We start from the raw sequence: 15,930 nt of genomic DNA, 5'->3' as shown, positions 1-15,930 counted from the left end.
ATTTCATATCAATATGGCTGTTGTGAAAAGGTGTATATATCAGTGAGAAGTTTGGCTGTTTCTATATATATACATGCCTGCCATCAGGTTGAGGAGTTCTTGAAATCAGCCGAAGCGATTTACGGCATGCAGACTGGAAGATCCTATGTTCACATTTTCCCAAGCAAAGTCACAGAGAGTAGTACATTAGCCAGTTAAAAAGAAGCCAGAGGAGATCTTTCTTTCAAAAAACTAACAGAATATGAAAGTTCCTTGTAGTAGCTTTAATATAAATGAGAAATTGTAGAAAATATAAAATAATAAAATATAACACTGAGCTTTGGCTTGGATCTTTGTCAGGTCAGAATGAAGAGGAATCATTCACGATTTCAGATCAGATGAGACAACCTGCTGAATTTTTATTCAGGTTATCTTTCCAGAGCTGCAGTTTATAAACACTACTGCCCGTTGGCGTTTAATAAATAATAATAAATACTTGTACTTCACTCTCACTTTTGTTAGGCACAAAGTCACAGAATACAGAGATCAAGACACAGCCAGACCAGATGTACTGCAAGTTAGGATATCAACTTAAAGGTAGAATCAGTAGGATTTGTCTGAGCTGTTCGTAAACGCATCAGAAAGATAGTTGATTGTTGAGTGTCATTCCCATGATGTCCAATACCAGTGTTTTGGGTAGGTGAAACAGCAAGACCCATGAGAAAATAAGATACAGACAGAGAGCTAAAGAGTCTCTGCAGATACAGTCACCACCACACATTTCTAGGGGGTCATAAGTGATGATTTAAACAGTTTGTTTATCTGAGTACTTTTTTTTTTGGGAGAATGTTGCATATTATGCTTTTAACGTTACTGTTATTTGCTTGTTTTTTATTTTCTCTTTTCATGACCAGAAGGATAGTTCCACTTTATCCTGTCATCGGCGTTGTAAACAATGACACCTGCTTAGACACGAGGGGGAGGCAGGGCTCTTGCATAATTTGCGGTGCCATATGCAACTTGCATAGTGAGTGTGTGAGTGTGCATGTATACAGTAGGGAATGTAGGGGCTGAACGATTGGGAGAGAGATGCTTTGCTGAAAGAATGGCTTAAAATGCAACATTAGACCTTTTATGTTGTTATGAGAGGTCTAAAAATATTCTCGGTTCATTACCTAGACTGTGACGGGCTGCCTCAGTCTAGGTAATTAATGGGAAACACTGGAGTTGTTTGATTTTTGTTTTGCCAAATGTCTCATTCATCCATCTATTTGCCTCCTCTCTCCATCTCGTCTCTTAGACACAGTGAGGAAGAGCATATCAGAGGCGTCCATCTCTTCTCCACATGCCGACCCCCCTGTTCCCGTTGAGCCCTCAGAGTTCCCCAGCAGGAAATTATCTGTGAAGAGCCAGACCTGCCAGGACTTGGGAACCCACAACAATTCAACCTCTCATAGTGCACCGCTGCTCTCCGAGCGCACCGTATGTCACGCTTGAAAATGTTTACATTGAGATTAGCATGCTCTCAGTTGGTGCTCTTATCCAGAAGAAGTTAACACTATGAAACAGCTAAGGGTTGTTGGTTAAACAACACTGGGCTGTTCGTGCGGATTTATTTGGGAATTAAATCTTGTGATTATGGAAAGGTTTGTAATTTGATGATGATTATTGCACCATTGCACTGAGGAGAAATCAGCCCATCCATGAGCAGGTTATCTCAGCTTTCATACAGTTTGCATTAGAAAGATTTAGCACACAGCCTTTTAAGAGGTTGAACAGTTTATAAGCACGGAGATATTTTGGCCCTCTATCATACAATGCTGCATAACCTGCAATGACGTGCACGCTTCGTCTCATTTAACTCAGCTCAGATTATGTCACCCATGCCTCAAAAACAGATTTGCCCATAAAATGCTGACTGAATATCAAAACTTTTTGGTTGCGTGGGTACTGGCAAGGTATTGCAGATTATCCTCACGCGTATTTTCACACAGGCAGACTGGATTAGTGGCTGGCTTGGGAAAAATAGCAAGCAGAGGTGATGTAAGATTTTAAATACGTTTTTCCTCCTTGAAATGGGGATCGTTCAGCCAAGACTCTCAGGCAATGAGCCAAGGTTTTTAGGAGATTTTCACAAGGACAAAGTGCTATGTGTGTATTTCAAATCAAGTTTGTTTTCAAATATTTTATGGCTTTCTTCTCATTTCTTTGACATTACCCTCTCCCTTGACCACTCAGTGCTGTCTAAACTCACATGAATTATTTTTTATCTCTTCTTTTATGTAGCCAGAAGATGTGAATTTCTTCCTGTCCAAGGATGTGGATCCCTCTGTGACCAGAGACCTATCTTCAGTGGCCATACCACCCCCTGCTGGCGAGGAGGGATCAGAGCTGGAGCACCCCAGGGAGTTTCCTCTGGGGTTTGAGCCACTGCGCTCAGAGCAACTGGCAGAGATGAAGGTGGAAAGCTCTCCTGTGGTCAAGGATCCTTTCTGCTCTCCACTGCTGGCTCCTGATAGTATGCTGAAAGGGCTGCCTCCCGTACATATAGTGGTAAGGGGACGCAATAGTTGGCATGAATGCAGGGAAAACAGGGAAGGATGGCCCTTATACAGTTAAATATAAATGGGTCAAAGGTCACTCAACTTGAACTGACAGTGGATTAAACTCTTCCACTACCTTATACCAATTTGAAGAAAAGAAGAATGCTTAAAAAGGTGACACAGTGTAGCTTACTGGCCATTTTATCACACTTGATACCATATAGAATATTTTTTTTAAAGAAGAATGTGAAAATGTTAATGGCAGTTGTCAGGCCATAAAACTAATGATCTGTTCATCTTTACGAAACAAAACTCGGTAGTCTAACAATGGCATAACATTCAATGCAAAATTCCCGTGTCTCAGGAGTTATTGCAGCAGTTTTTGGGTTGATGCCATTTATTACACAGATTTGGTGCATAATTTAACCATTTTGAGCATTTAAGAAATGATAACAACCAATCAAAAAAAAAACCCTCCAAACTACCACATTAAGACACCAAGACCTTGCTGAACACCACAGAAAAACTCTGATTTGATCTGATTTGTTATCAAAAGCTTTTAACAGCATTTTTGGTGATTGGATGGTGACCACTTGTGTCCTGCGGGATTGGTTAGAAACTCCCTTATTATCACTATAACTAGGAAAGCCATTGATCCTCTGAATGCCTCTGAAGGTCTCAATAGGTCATTTTATCCAGTGAGGTGAGTTTTATCACCCACTTTCAGTGAGCCAAATTTCTTCCACAAAGCAACAAAGTTAATGCAATTCCAATTCTATTTAGTGACCCTAGGCCTGTAAAGGGAAGACTTTTGGGAAACTGTAGAGCCCATCATTCAGATATCTTGAGGTGAGAGGTCAAGGACCCCTTTGACAATGGTCTGGCAAATTTTTAGCCTGACTTTGCAGTGTTATTTGGCCTCCTTCCTCTAGGTCTTGAGTTTCATGTGATACCATTATTTTCACTTTGCTTTAAAATTGAGCCCACTGCAGCCTCTGAAAGAGACTAATGTTGGTCCACGTCCCTGCAGAGTTGAAGAGGTTAAAGGGCTCTTCAGTTCTTGCAACTGTCTGGTTGCACACTTGTCTGGTTGATTTGGTTGCACACATCATCCTCTATGAAAAATCTGCTTGTTCAAATGTTTCTTCAACAGGTTATCAGATGTAATATTGTAATTTTGAGCATGCACCAGCAAACCACAATTGATAAGAGCTGTTTTTTATGATGGCGAAGAAAAGAGTGGAGCAGAGGGAGAATTGGAGAGGTAAAACAAAGCAGCATCAAAATGTCAAGAGATAAGAGTACCAAGGACTGTACACACTGCTCATATTGTTGTATCAGAGTGAGACAGACAGTGCGATGGGAGAGATGGGGGAGGCTGAAGCCTGCTCTCTCCTGTGAGAAGGGTGTTAATATGAAAATGAAGAAATTGGTGCTGATGTTAAAGTGGCTAGAGTGAGTCAGCGAGAATGTAAAGAAATCAGGGACAAAAGAGACTGGGACGCTTGGCTTCCTTTTCTTCATCCCTTAATTAAGATTCTTGACATGTCTGAAGGGAATCCTAATTTGCTTTTCATCATTCCCACCCCTTTTCCCTCCCTCTCGCCTCTCCTCTCTCAGGCTTGTGCTTTAGACCCCATGCTGGACGACTCTGTGATGTTTGCCAAGCGTTTGAGGAGCATAGACCAGCCTGTCACTCTGTGTGTGGTGGACGACCTCCCCCACGGCTTCCTCAGCCTATCACAACTCTCCAGGGAGACGCGGGAGGCTGCCAACGTCTGCGTGGAGAGAATTCGCGCCGTGTTCACGCAGACGGATACACCCCCGGAGCCGCGCAAGCACCGCAAGCTGGAACGGACCGATAGGGGTGTGTCGGGTTCTTCTGGGGAAGCTGGTTCTCTCTTCGTCGGCCCCATTGAGGGAGTGGAGCTAACGGCAGGGATAGGGGCTAAAATCGTTGATGGGGAGGACTTAGTCACTGTAGCAGCCCAGAATAACACAGATGCTGGTATCGGGCCTTAAATAAGGTTAGATAAAAAAAAAAAAAGGACTGCAGTCACCCAAGGAGTGAAGGGAGAAAGAGTAAATGAAAGTCAGACAGATTTAGGCAGAGCAATGCCTTAAAGGGAGAGAGAAAGTATCCTTAAAAGCAGAAAGCAGAAAGAGGGGGTGGGGGGGCATTCTAAGAAATTGCACGGTTTTAGAGAGACAAAAGAATAGAAGAGCATTGAAATACAACTTCCTCTGCTTTACAGTTCTTGCCACTTGTCTGTGCACCATCATGCACCGACGCAAATCTGGCAGACAAAACGAACACACCCACAAAAGACAGTCATGTTTTAGAATAAAATGGTAATTTAGCAGCTACTTAGATCAAAGACCAGCACTCACCCACACACACGCGCATGCAGCACACATATTGAACAGAGTTGCCGTTAGACAGCGGAGGCTCGGACATAAAGCAGTGCAGAAGAATCTTGAGATGAGGCCTGAATGGGTGATTCATCTCGGCCAAGGCAGTCATTTGAGGCCCTAATCAGACAGTGGTGGGCACACTATATGCTTCTGTATAGAGTCATCGCCATCAAAATGGCCACTTGTCCTTTAGGGAGGCACTCTAAATCACACTTAATAACTCCACATTGTGTTCTCCATTACGCCAGTTTGGCAGTCAATACAGCTCACTTTGTGGATAGTAACTCTGTTGACTCCCTCCCAAATAGAATTACACAGTTAAAACACAACAGACTGAAAGGCTCCAAACTGGATGAATAGTTTCACTTGTTTCTTGAGATTCTGTTGCAGTTTTTAATCGTATTATTGACCCTATGCAAGTAGTATTACTTTTGTTATTTATATCTTTTTTTATTGCTGTATTTTAATCCCTGAATCATTGCAGGTCTGTCTGTTGATTTGTACACTATATTCTTTGTTTAATGTAATCTTATGCTGTTTATTCCACATTTGTGAATGTGCTCAATATTTACCTCTGCTTCTTTGGCACAGCTGCTCCAACATCCCCGGCCTTTCCAATTAATCTGTATCCCGCTCCCAGTAATGCATACTGATGAGATAAAGTAAATGTAGAATATAACACAGGGACACAGAGCCCTATCTAGATGCTGCTTTGTGTAGTGCTGATATTAGTAATGCAAGGACTGCATTTTATTGATGGCTACAGTGAAATTTGTGGAGATGCACTGAGATGCATTACTTTTTGAAGACAAGTACTGCTTTGAAAACTTGGCTCCCATTTTTATATGTCATTTAAGAACAATCCTTGCTCTCTGATCTCTGAAAAAGGCTCAGACTGGGTTGCAACAACAAAGATTAATTTAATCTAAGATTAGTTATCATCATAATTTAGCAAAACTAGTTTCAAAATGAGTAAATTCTGATTTAAAATTAAGCAGAGCTCCAATGCACATTTAAAAACTAATCTCAGTTTAGTAAACCAAATGAATTGGAGTTTAATCAATATGGAGATGCTTCCTGGCCCAAATTAAAATAGAAAAATAACTTTAAAAAATTATTTTAATGCTTTGAGGGTATGAAAGACACTTTAAGCCGCTCTGTATTCCCCATTGTTTATTATTTGCTACCTAGCAAATCTCTTTTTTTTTTCAAAGAAAAGTCATATTGTCTGCTTGCTAACTAAAAAGTTAACAAAATGTTACATTGTTCACTAGCTAGCTAAAAAGTTAATGTTTTATTTTGCTAGATAGCTGAAAAGTTAGCCTAGTTAGACTATTAATGATGGATCATCAGAGAAGCTCTAAGTTCCCCTCCTTTGAGAAAAAACGTGTTAACTGAATTATTAACTGAAGTAAAAGGAAGACAGCCATCATAAAACTCAGTTGGGTTGATGTTGTCACTAAACTTTTGAAGAGAAACTTGATTATTTTTCTCATTCCAAAAGTTACACCTCCTCAAGTGTAAGTTTAAAGTTAATACTGGATCACGTTTTTAATTGGAGTTCAAAGTTGTGGTGCAACAGAATTAAATCTAATAGGTTTAGAGTAAAGTAAGTTCTGTAAATTTAATCTTTCTTCAATTTGAAGATTATATGCAGTATAATTTATAGTTAAACCATGATTTAGTCAGGTTTAAAAATTAATCCTTGTTGGTGCAGCCCAGACTACTCATCTTTATTATTAATACTGTAAGACTGGAAGATGAAATTCCCGTTCTGCAGGCGTAGAGTAAGAGAGAAAGGGGCAGCAAAAAAAACCCACCCTCAGCTATCACTACACATTTTAAACTCCATTGCACTGATTTCCTCTCAGGTGGTCCCTGTTGTTTGCCAGGCGTTATTGCTCACACTACTTATCTGCACAGTATGCAGTGTGTCAAAGTACCACTTCTCTTGAGCCAGGGTATTTCCTGCCTGACAATCTGTGTGAACAAATCGTCGGCTTTTAGGCAAAGCTCCAAAACCCTGAGCAAGAAAAGACATTGTCACGAGTGCTTGTGTAAAAGCCACTGAACTTGTATTTGGCCAGCTAAAATTGGCTGGTGGTCCCGACCATCACGTTTGGAGCCGACTTTGTTTTCGATAATCTGAGGACACTTCTTTGAGCGTGTTGCCACCAAAGCACTTTGAAGTACACAAAAATGTCCTTCGGAGGGTCAATCTCTCGATCAGGTCCAACTAAATATAGATGCCAACAATGCTGGCACTGTCCTGCCCTTGCCTGGTAACAGGGCGCGGGTTGCCAGGTCTGTAGAGAAGGGATGCTGTGTGATGAATAGGATTTAGCTGAAGCTCCGAGTGCAAAATCCCCCCCCCCCCCGTAGAAGAGCAGGATTTTCAGCTGCAAAGTCATGCTACAGGATTAGACCATGCTCAGTTCTGTCAGCTCGCAGTACTTACCGCAATATTTTTAGTCAGATTGATGGAGAGAACCAGGGCCGTGAAGAGGAAGAAAGTAATACACTCATCCGCTCGGAGACGCTGGGCTGAAGTTTTGTACTTGCTTTACTAGCCGCTGTTTATGCTCACTCTGCACTTTCGCAGTTGTTGATTTGTCAATCTGTGCAAGTGTATTTTGAGCTTGAGCTTTTGTATACATATATATATATATATTTTTTTTTTTTCATTACTTGGTGCCTGTATGTGTGGTTCAAGTGGAGTCTGCATGTGCTCAGTCACGTGATCACACCAGCCTCTGTGGTGTGTGAGAAACATGAGCTCACATGGGCGCGTCCTTTTTGTTTGTGTCGTGTGTTCATATAAAGATGGCAATGGCACTTTATAGTCAAAAAACTATTGGTTGTATTAATCATCTGTTATTTGTTGATGTAGTCAAGCCCCTCCATGGGATAAAGTTTTTGTCTGATATACATCGACTTGCTTCTTCATCAGTAGTGAAAACACTGATGAAGCTCAGCAGGGTTGTTTGGTCATTAGCACTTTGTTGTATAAATTATGTGAGCTACTAGAAAACTTTTTTTTTTTTAAAAGAAACTGTGTCAAATACACCCACTTGCTGTTTATTGACCTCCATATGCCTCTTACCCTCCATGACCACTCGCGCATCAGGCTAACCTGAGTGCAGGTGATGGACCAGAGAGCCCATCTGGTGTTTTGCACACGAGTGTGCAGAGATGGCTCAGTGTTACCTTTTAGTTTCTCCAATTCCTGATATTTTTCTGGTTCTGCTGATGATTATGTGCTGCCTGCAACTTAGGCTACGTTCACACTGCAAGTCTTAGTGCTGAAATCTGATTTATTGCTCAGATCTAAAACACCACAAAAGTCAGCATTCACATTTATTTATAAATTGATGTGCAGAGGAAGCTAGTGAATTTGTAGAAGAACTCTGTTATTTTTATGTCAGAACATTTTGACATTAAGTATTCATTGACATCCTTTCATTTCATGACTAAATTGTGACGATGTAAATGGAAAAATAATAATACTGAAATATTATTCTGCAGAATCCATTACAGTATCATGAAAGTGTGAGGAAGAGAAGTTATGACTAACTCTTAACTAAAACAAAATACTAAATTGTGGCTCTAACTACAATTTTCAGCAAGCAACAAAAACTAAAATTAAATTCAATTTTTTGGTCAAAATTAACACTGGAGGAGATTTCAGGATGTCACTCAGTCGAATACAGTACAAAGACAAGATATTTAATGTTCGAACTGAAAAACTTAATTGTTTCTTGTAAACATACACCCCTACTGAAGGTAAATACAGGGTTTGGAGCAACTTATGCTGCCATCCAGATGACGTCTTTCTCAGGGACGTCCCTGCTTATTTCAGCAAGACAGTGCAGCAGTCACATTCTGCATGTGCAGCCCAAACCTGTGTCCCACTGAAAATGTGTGGCAAAAAATACAACAGTGAACACCCTGGACTGTGGAGCAACTGCAGTCGTATATCAAGCAAGAATAAGAGAGAATTTCACCGTCAAAACTTTAAATTAGTGTCCTCAGTTTCCAAACTATTGCTGTTACTATTGCAACACAAACATGCCGGTAAACATGTCTCTGTCCCAAGTTTTTTGAAACATGTTGCAGGCATCAAGTTCAGATTGAGTGTATATTTACAACAACACTTTGAACATTAAATAACTTTGGTTTTTGTACCTAATTTGATTGAATACAGATCAAAGGATTTGCAAATCATTGCATCCTGTCTATTTATGTTTATACATCTGTCAGCACCTCTCCGTAAGAGTCTTGCAGCAAGATGAGTCAGTCAAGTGAGTGACATAACAGTCACTTGAATTCTGATTGGACTGTTCACACTGAGGTTACACTGCAAAAAATCGGATCTGTATCCGATTTGGGACCACATATGAAAGTGTCCCAAATCAGAATTGAAAAGATCAGATTCCAGGTGATTTGTACTATTTCACACTGTCACGAAAAAAACAGATTTGAGTCACATATGAGCAAAAGAAAAATCTAATTTGGAACACTTGTACCTGCAGTCTGAACGTGGCCTTGGAGCCGAAATGTTTGACTTGGTATTGTTTCAATTTGTGTTACTGTTTCATACTGTCTAATTATTGACAATCCACAGAACAACTTTAGAATCACAAACTGTCCCTGTGAGAACAAACTAGCTGTAGTTCGGTGTAATGCTGCTTTTTTGTTTGTTTTGGTTCAATTATCAGGTTGTACTGTAGCATACCTCCACACTTTTACTCTTCGAAAGCTCTTCTCACTTGAGATTTTCTTTGCCCTAGGCTGATTTTTTTTTTTCTTTTTTTTTCTTGATGAAGTGCAATGCAACGTGCAACGCTGCTACAAAAATGAGCCAGCTGCTTCCACGATTAGGTCTTAGGTAAATCTATGCAGTTACACACCAGCATCATTTTTTGTTTTTTTTCAGTCTCGGAAATGTGGTTACGCTGTTTACTGCTGTGCAATGTGTTTGAATCATCTCTAGGTTGGACTTCATGTTTACCATTCCAGCATATATTTTACAACACTTGTTTTAAAGTAGATTTAACAGGAAACTTGTTAACTTTATTTTTTACAAAAATGCATCAGTGCATTTCAGACTGACCTCAACCGCTCCTCAGAAATGTTTCATGATGAGAAAAAAACTCACTACAATTCCTTTATGTATGGTTGAAGTTTCGAGCAGAACCAAAGACTGAAGCCAGAGTCTTGTAACAGATGTGCTGTCTTTACCATTCAGTGTTTGCTGTTAACTGGTATCATTGAAAATGCAGGTGCTAGCCAGTGTCATAGCCTGTCAGCGCTCCGTATGCAAATCGCTTCACACTGTACAATGCAGCTCTGATGTAGAATATGATGATAGCGTTTTAAAAGAAACAAGCCATAGACTGGAAACAAAGCTGTTTTTAAGTTTTCTTGTTTTTTTAAATTTTCTTTTATTGAAAACACCACAAGTGCAAACCTGTGAATAAAAAAAAGACAGAATGTATATTAAACATTATATGATTCATGTAGATATTTTTATTTTCTGATTTGTTCATCTGATTGCAGATTGATTGATTTGACTGCATTTTCTTTGCAGGTTTCATACTAGAATGTTTTGTCTGATTCAACCACAAGCAGGCTGGTTTCTCCCTTTGTTGATTTTTATCTAAATAAATATATTCTCCCATGAACCCGCTCTTCAGTTGTGTTCAAGCTCAAGGATTAACCTTTTCTTTGCATTGATCACACTAAAGGTTAACTAAAAGTCACTGAGAGGAAGAAACGGAGATTGTAATTCAATCTAGCTGGCCAGATATCTTCAGTATATCTAATGGCTTTGGATTTTTTTCATATGATTTTGATTTACGATTGCATCTGTGAATACCAAAAACTCTTAATTGAATTCTCCTAAAATTTTGATTGAGTAAGGACTTGGGGAAAGGTCAATAACAAAGATGACCTTTTGTAAACAGTGAAAGTGTCAGATCAAATCCAAAAATAATTCACGATGCAGAAAGCTCTCTGTGCCATTATTCATCGATCATTATTTCTTGACACAGAGGTAGAAAGTTTTGAGGAACTTATATTTCTTTTTGGTGCCATTTTATACTTTAACAAAACATGAAACCTATAATGAGCTTATAAAATATGATGCATTTATATAGATTTAACTACCCAACAGTGTAGACGTCAGTAATAATTTGCTTCACATTGATCAGCTACACCATTAAAGGAGCAGTTCACCTCAGAATCAAAAAATACATCTCACCTCTGGCCTATAGTGCTATTTATCCATCTAGATTGTTTCGGTTTGAGTTGCCAAGTCTTGGAGATATCAGCTGTAGAGATGTCTGTCTTCTCTCAGTTATAATGGAACTAGATGGCACTCAGCTTGTGGTACTTCAAACACCAAAAAACATATTTGAAAAGCTAAAAGGAAGGCCTCTTTACAGAAATCATGGCCAGGAAAGTAGTTTCAACATGAAACTGCTCACAACAAGGTCAGTGGATTATCTTGAGTAATTTAGCCATGATTTCTGTAAAGAGACACTGCTGCTGAGTTTTTCAAATGTATCGTTTGCCATTTTTTGAACAAAACTAGCTTAAAATACGTGTATGATTTAAAAGTGAACTGTAAAGTAAAATCTAATGATATAATGTATGTAAAAATATAATACTTGTTAAGCGGACATTGTGCATAACTTCATACTTCTATCCTTAAATTTTATTTTAAATGCATGTATTATAGGGGAGACCAGGGTCAACTGTAACGCATTCAATTCCTCCAATCAGAAACAAGCCCGAGTGATGACACTTAAGGAGCAGGATCATTTCACCTCGGCAAAAATGGTCAAGAAAAACTGATTTTGAGGTAAGCGAGTCACTTTTTGGATGTATTTTTCTTCTGTGGTCTAAAGTTTAGATGACTGTGAAGTGAAAACTTATCTCAAGGTTATTGGTTGAAAACAGACGAGAATAAACTATGCTAAAAAGCTAGCATACAAGCTTTTATTGTGGATGCAAGATTGGTGGAAAGGGTAAAACTTTGTTCCAATTACTCATGAACCACATGGCCCAATGTAAAACACCTTGTTTTCTAAATAAACATATTTCACAAATTAAAATATAAAGTTACTTTAAACTCAATTCAAATAATTAAAATCTAGTTACCTCTAGAATAGTTGCCCTTTCTACAAAAACAGAAAGACTTTTGCTTTGATGCCTGACATCTAGAAGAATTTGAGCCACATACACAGAAAAATCACCACCACCCAGAGGTTAGTTAGTCGTGTCCTTATGGCTGAGAGCTACTGGCATACTTTGCTCCTGTGTCATGCCTTCTCCCCTGTTGGGTGAAAACAACCACTCTAATTTGACTGGCAGTCAAAACAATTTCCTAAGTCTTCGACAGTTTAAACACTGAAAATAAGAGAGAGCTGTTTAGCTACTAGGAGCCCAAATCCTCTGGCTGGTCAGGTAAGCAATTATGATAAGTCTTCAGAATAACGATTGGCATCGTTATAAAGAAAACAATTAAAGAAATAAGGGTCCTTTCAGTCTGCCTCCATCAAAGTGGACAAACCTGCATACAACTACCTTATTAAATTTTCAGATAATGTATTTCAGACATCTGTCACTTTTAAACGGCCATTAAGACAGTTTATTTTGCAAGTGCACTCCATTCTAAAAGCAAGAGTTTTATGGTACAGCCATATTTTTTCACAATAAAAACTTAGGTTACACCATCGCAAAGACTCTTTTCTGATTCACTTCAATCTAAAGACACAATCATTTGATTGCCATTTACTCAGTAACATCATAAACTAACCTGTGATGAAGCCTCAGACACACACACAGTACTGACTGGCTGCTTTTACAGTGCTTGTTTTCAGCCAAAGGAGATGTAATCGTGGGACATGATTTACGACTGCTCTCATCCATTAGTGAGAATATATCAACTGTAATATTAATTAGTGCTAGAGCTGCAACAAAAAAAATCAATTATTAAAGTAATTGCCAACTATTTTGATAATCAATTAATTGGTTTGAGACTTTTTTAAGAAAATAAGTCATTTTTTTCTGATTTGCAGCTTTTTAAATGTTAATATTTTGTGGTTTCTTTACTCTACTATGACAGTCAGCTGAATATCTTTGGGTTGTGGGCAAAACAAGACATTTGAGGATTGTCACCTCGGGCTTTGGGGAACAGTGATCAACATTTTCTCCATTTTTAGGCAAACAACAATTAATTGATTACTCAAGAAAATATTAATATATGTTTCTTATATGAAAAGATGTATTTCAAGTGTGAGTTATGAAAGAAAATGTAAAAAATGGTATAACTGCCCCCAGTCTCCCCTAGTTGTGACAGAGTGTTTTACTTCGCACTAATAACTACTTTTAGGGTCTCAGTACTTCTTCTAATGGTGTTTCTAAATGGTGACAGGGCTGAAGACGGTGTTAAAAATATAACACTTTTCGAGGAAATTCATCAGTAATACAGCCAATTAGATCTCGTTCCTGTTGCTTTATATCCTGCTGATTAGTGATATAATAATTTGAGCCTGGAGGCCAGGCATCATCTGTCTCAGAGCTACTTCATTAGAGGTGTGTGACCTCTAATGAAAACATGATTGCAATCAGCGATGGCATTTTTAATGTGTGGACGTGTCGCATTCTCAGTGCACGAGCGGAACCGGATGCGCGCACTCTGTAACCCCCCCCCCCAACATACACACACTAACACACACACATCATACAGTTTCCACTGCTGGAGGGGGCCACAGGCATTGAAGGGACCGGCGTGAACGCGCTCGAGCCGTTCCTCCGTGCGCGCTCCCGCTCAGAGCGAGGCTTCAGAGGAGCCCGGGGAGCAGACGAGCTACAGCCGGGGACAGAGAAAGATGGAGGTGAGGGTCGGGGAGAGACTCCTGTGCCTGGCGGTGCTGTCCAGCGTCCTCTTCGTGGACTCGGTCCTCGGGAAATACGTCAAAGGCGTCGTCAACACGAAAGAGGTGAGCCGCCGTCTTTTTCTCCTTCTTCTTCACCTCTTTAATTAGTTGCGACAATGACACCGCCACAGACCGAGAGCAGCGGGAGAGGGAGAGACTGCGTATCCGCTCGCAGGTGCCTCTGTGACGGACTGACGCACGAAGAGGCGACCGTTAAGTTGCCTCGGATGTTAACCGCGGCCATATGAAACACGCTCACCTCTGTTCTGCCTTACATTTGCGCGCCATCTGCGTGCGTGTCATCTGTGGCGTATGTTTCACCCTCATTATGATGGTCTTTGGCAACATTGAAGCCCCGCCGAGAAGCGGCATCCCACCAGTCAGCGGCTGCCGTCGAGCCCCCCCCCCCCCCAGCTGTGGTCGCTCATCTTTAAGCCAAACGCGGCTCATTAACGTGCCTCAACGTAAACGAGCGGCGGAGATGTTTGTGATGAGAGGAGCCGTTACAGGTGTGCGTCATATGACTCGCGTTGTGGGGCGCAGGCAGCGCCGGATTTGTACCGCTGAGGTCCTCGGTCAGCATCGACATCATCGCTGCCCTGACATGGTCCTCGAGTTGGAGATGTTAACTGTGCGGCCGCGCTCGCACGCTGGAGCTCTTTGTAATTCAGCAGGCTACCACCTGCTGTTCCACATCCCTGCTCGGTATCCTCACGAGTTTCTGGATCAAGTTTGACATAACACGAGTGTAGTGCAGTACCGGGGCCGTCTACCATTTTGTTGGGAGTTCAACAAGACCAGGCCACCAGTATGCAGAGAGAGTAGCCTGTGTAACAACACTGCCAAATAAACCTTAATTCAGATTATTCATGGTCCATTTAGAGCATTATGGCAATTTTGTCGGAGTTCCTGCAAAAACTGTGCTGTGGAAGTCAAAGTATTCATCTCTGTGAAACAACAGGGGGCATGTTTGACCTTTTCAGTCTCAGGTCAGCTGTGGCTGGAGATACAAACCAAGAGTAAAGAAAAGAGAGACTAAATTATAAGGCTGGACAGTATAATCAGTATTACATCGTATCGTGATATGAGACTAGATATTGTGATATATTTTATCATTATATCATGAACTTACCAGACTGTTCTAGCTGTCCAATTTTTTTGCCTTTACCTACTTAGTCATTATCTCCACATTACTGATGATTATTTATCAGAAAATCTCATTGTTTTAATAATTTGTGAAAGCACAAATAGTAATCGCTACATTATTTTTGCAATATTGAGGTATTTCATCAAAAATATTGTGATATTATAGGGCTTAATAGACTCCATGTCAGATGCCTAATCAGAAAAACACTGGACCTCAAATCAAAAGGAACTATGGTGCATATTAATTTAATAACTAATTACTGTCAACCCGTCACTGTACTGGACAGTCAGTATTTTAACATAAATCTTAAACTAGTTATGCCATGATCACTGGAGTCATATGCGATTAAGATGATCACTGGCAGTGCATTTTTACATCAGTGTGGGCCAGAGACAGTACTTTTCAGAGTTTTTATGGCAGCTGAAATGAATTACAGACAGTCTGTAATGTTATTTTTAGCCATTTCTGAGTCATACGTGCCTGGAAAAAGTCAACAGAAACGACAAAACGACAGAACAACCTCGTGAGATGACGTGAGGGTTAAAGTTACAGCTGGGGTGCAAGCATCACTTTTAACACGGGGGTGATGAAGAAGCTTGTAGAAAATTAGAAGATCTATTTAAAGTGACTTCTACTAACAAAAACATGTTTCACGTGCTGATAATCCTCACATATCATGTTTGGGTGCTGACAGAAAGTAAACAGGATGATGCTACTGCTGCAGGAGGAGGACAGGTCGCTCGATGCTTCACTTCCAGCACTTATGTGGAGCAGTTTGTCCTGCTGGATTAACTCATGTCCAGTTTGTGGAGCTAAAGAGAGCTGAACTGTTGCATCTCTGTCTAAAATACTCTCACAGCGAGGCTGGCTCTCTGCAACTTGTTCTCCGGGTGAATCCATG

The 15,930-nt window shown here is 40.2% G+C and overlaps 2 protein-coding genes across 6 annotated transcripts in view; both read left to right on the top strand.

The window, feature by feature from the left end:
* lipeb (lipase, hormone-sensitive b) overlaps nt 1-10,621 on the top strand; it is a 41,478-nt gene extending 30,857 nt beyond the window's left edge. For all 5 annotated transcript variants that reach the window (XM_084727147.1, XM_084727151.1, XM_084727148.1 and 2 more), the window contains 3 exons: nt 1,280-1,461; nt 2,266-2,532; nt 4,143-10,621. In XM_084727147.1, the coding sequence (XP_084583273.1) occupies nt 1,280-1,461; nt 2,266-2,532; nt 4,143-4,544 (851 nt within the window). In that variant the 3' untranslated portion in view covers nt 4,545-10,621. The remainder of the gene's footprint in view (nt 1-1,279; nt 1,462-2,265; nt 2,533-4,142) is intronic.
* Nucleotides 10,622-13,728: 3,107 nt separating this feature from the next.
* The window catches only part of tmem145 (transmembrane protein 145), a 70,960-nt gene continuing 68,758 nt past the window's right edge, over nt 13,729-15,930 (top strand). The window contains exon 1 of the mRNA XM_084725748.1: nt 13,729-13,945. Coding sequence (XP_084581874.1) covers nt 13,835-13,945 — 111 coding nt within the window. The 5' untranslated portion in view covers nt 13,729-13,834. The remainder of the gene's footprint in view (nt 13,946-15,930) is intronic.

The sequence above is a fragment of the Lutjanus erythropterus genome, chromosome 9, assembly GCF_056507025.1.
Source record: "Lutjanus erythropterus isolate fLutEry1 chromosome 9, fLutEry1.hap2, whole genome shotgun sequence".
NCBI classification, from domain to species: domain Eukaryota; kingdom Metazoa; phylum Chordata; class Actinopteri; order Lutjaniformes; family Lutjanidae; genus Lutjanus; species Lutjanus erythropterus.
This window is presented reverse-complemented; position numbering and strand designations above follow the sequence as displayed.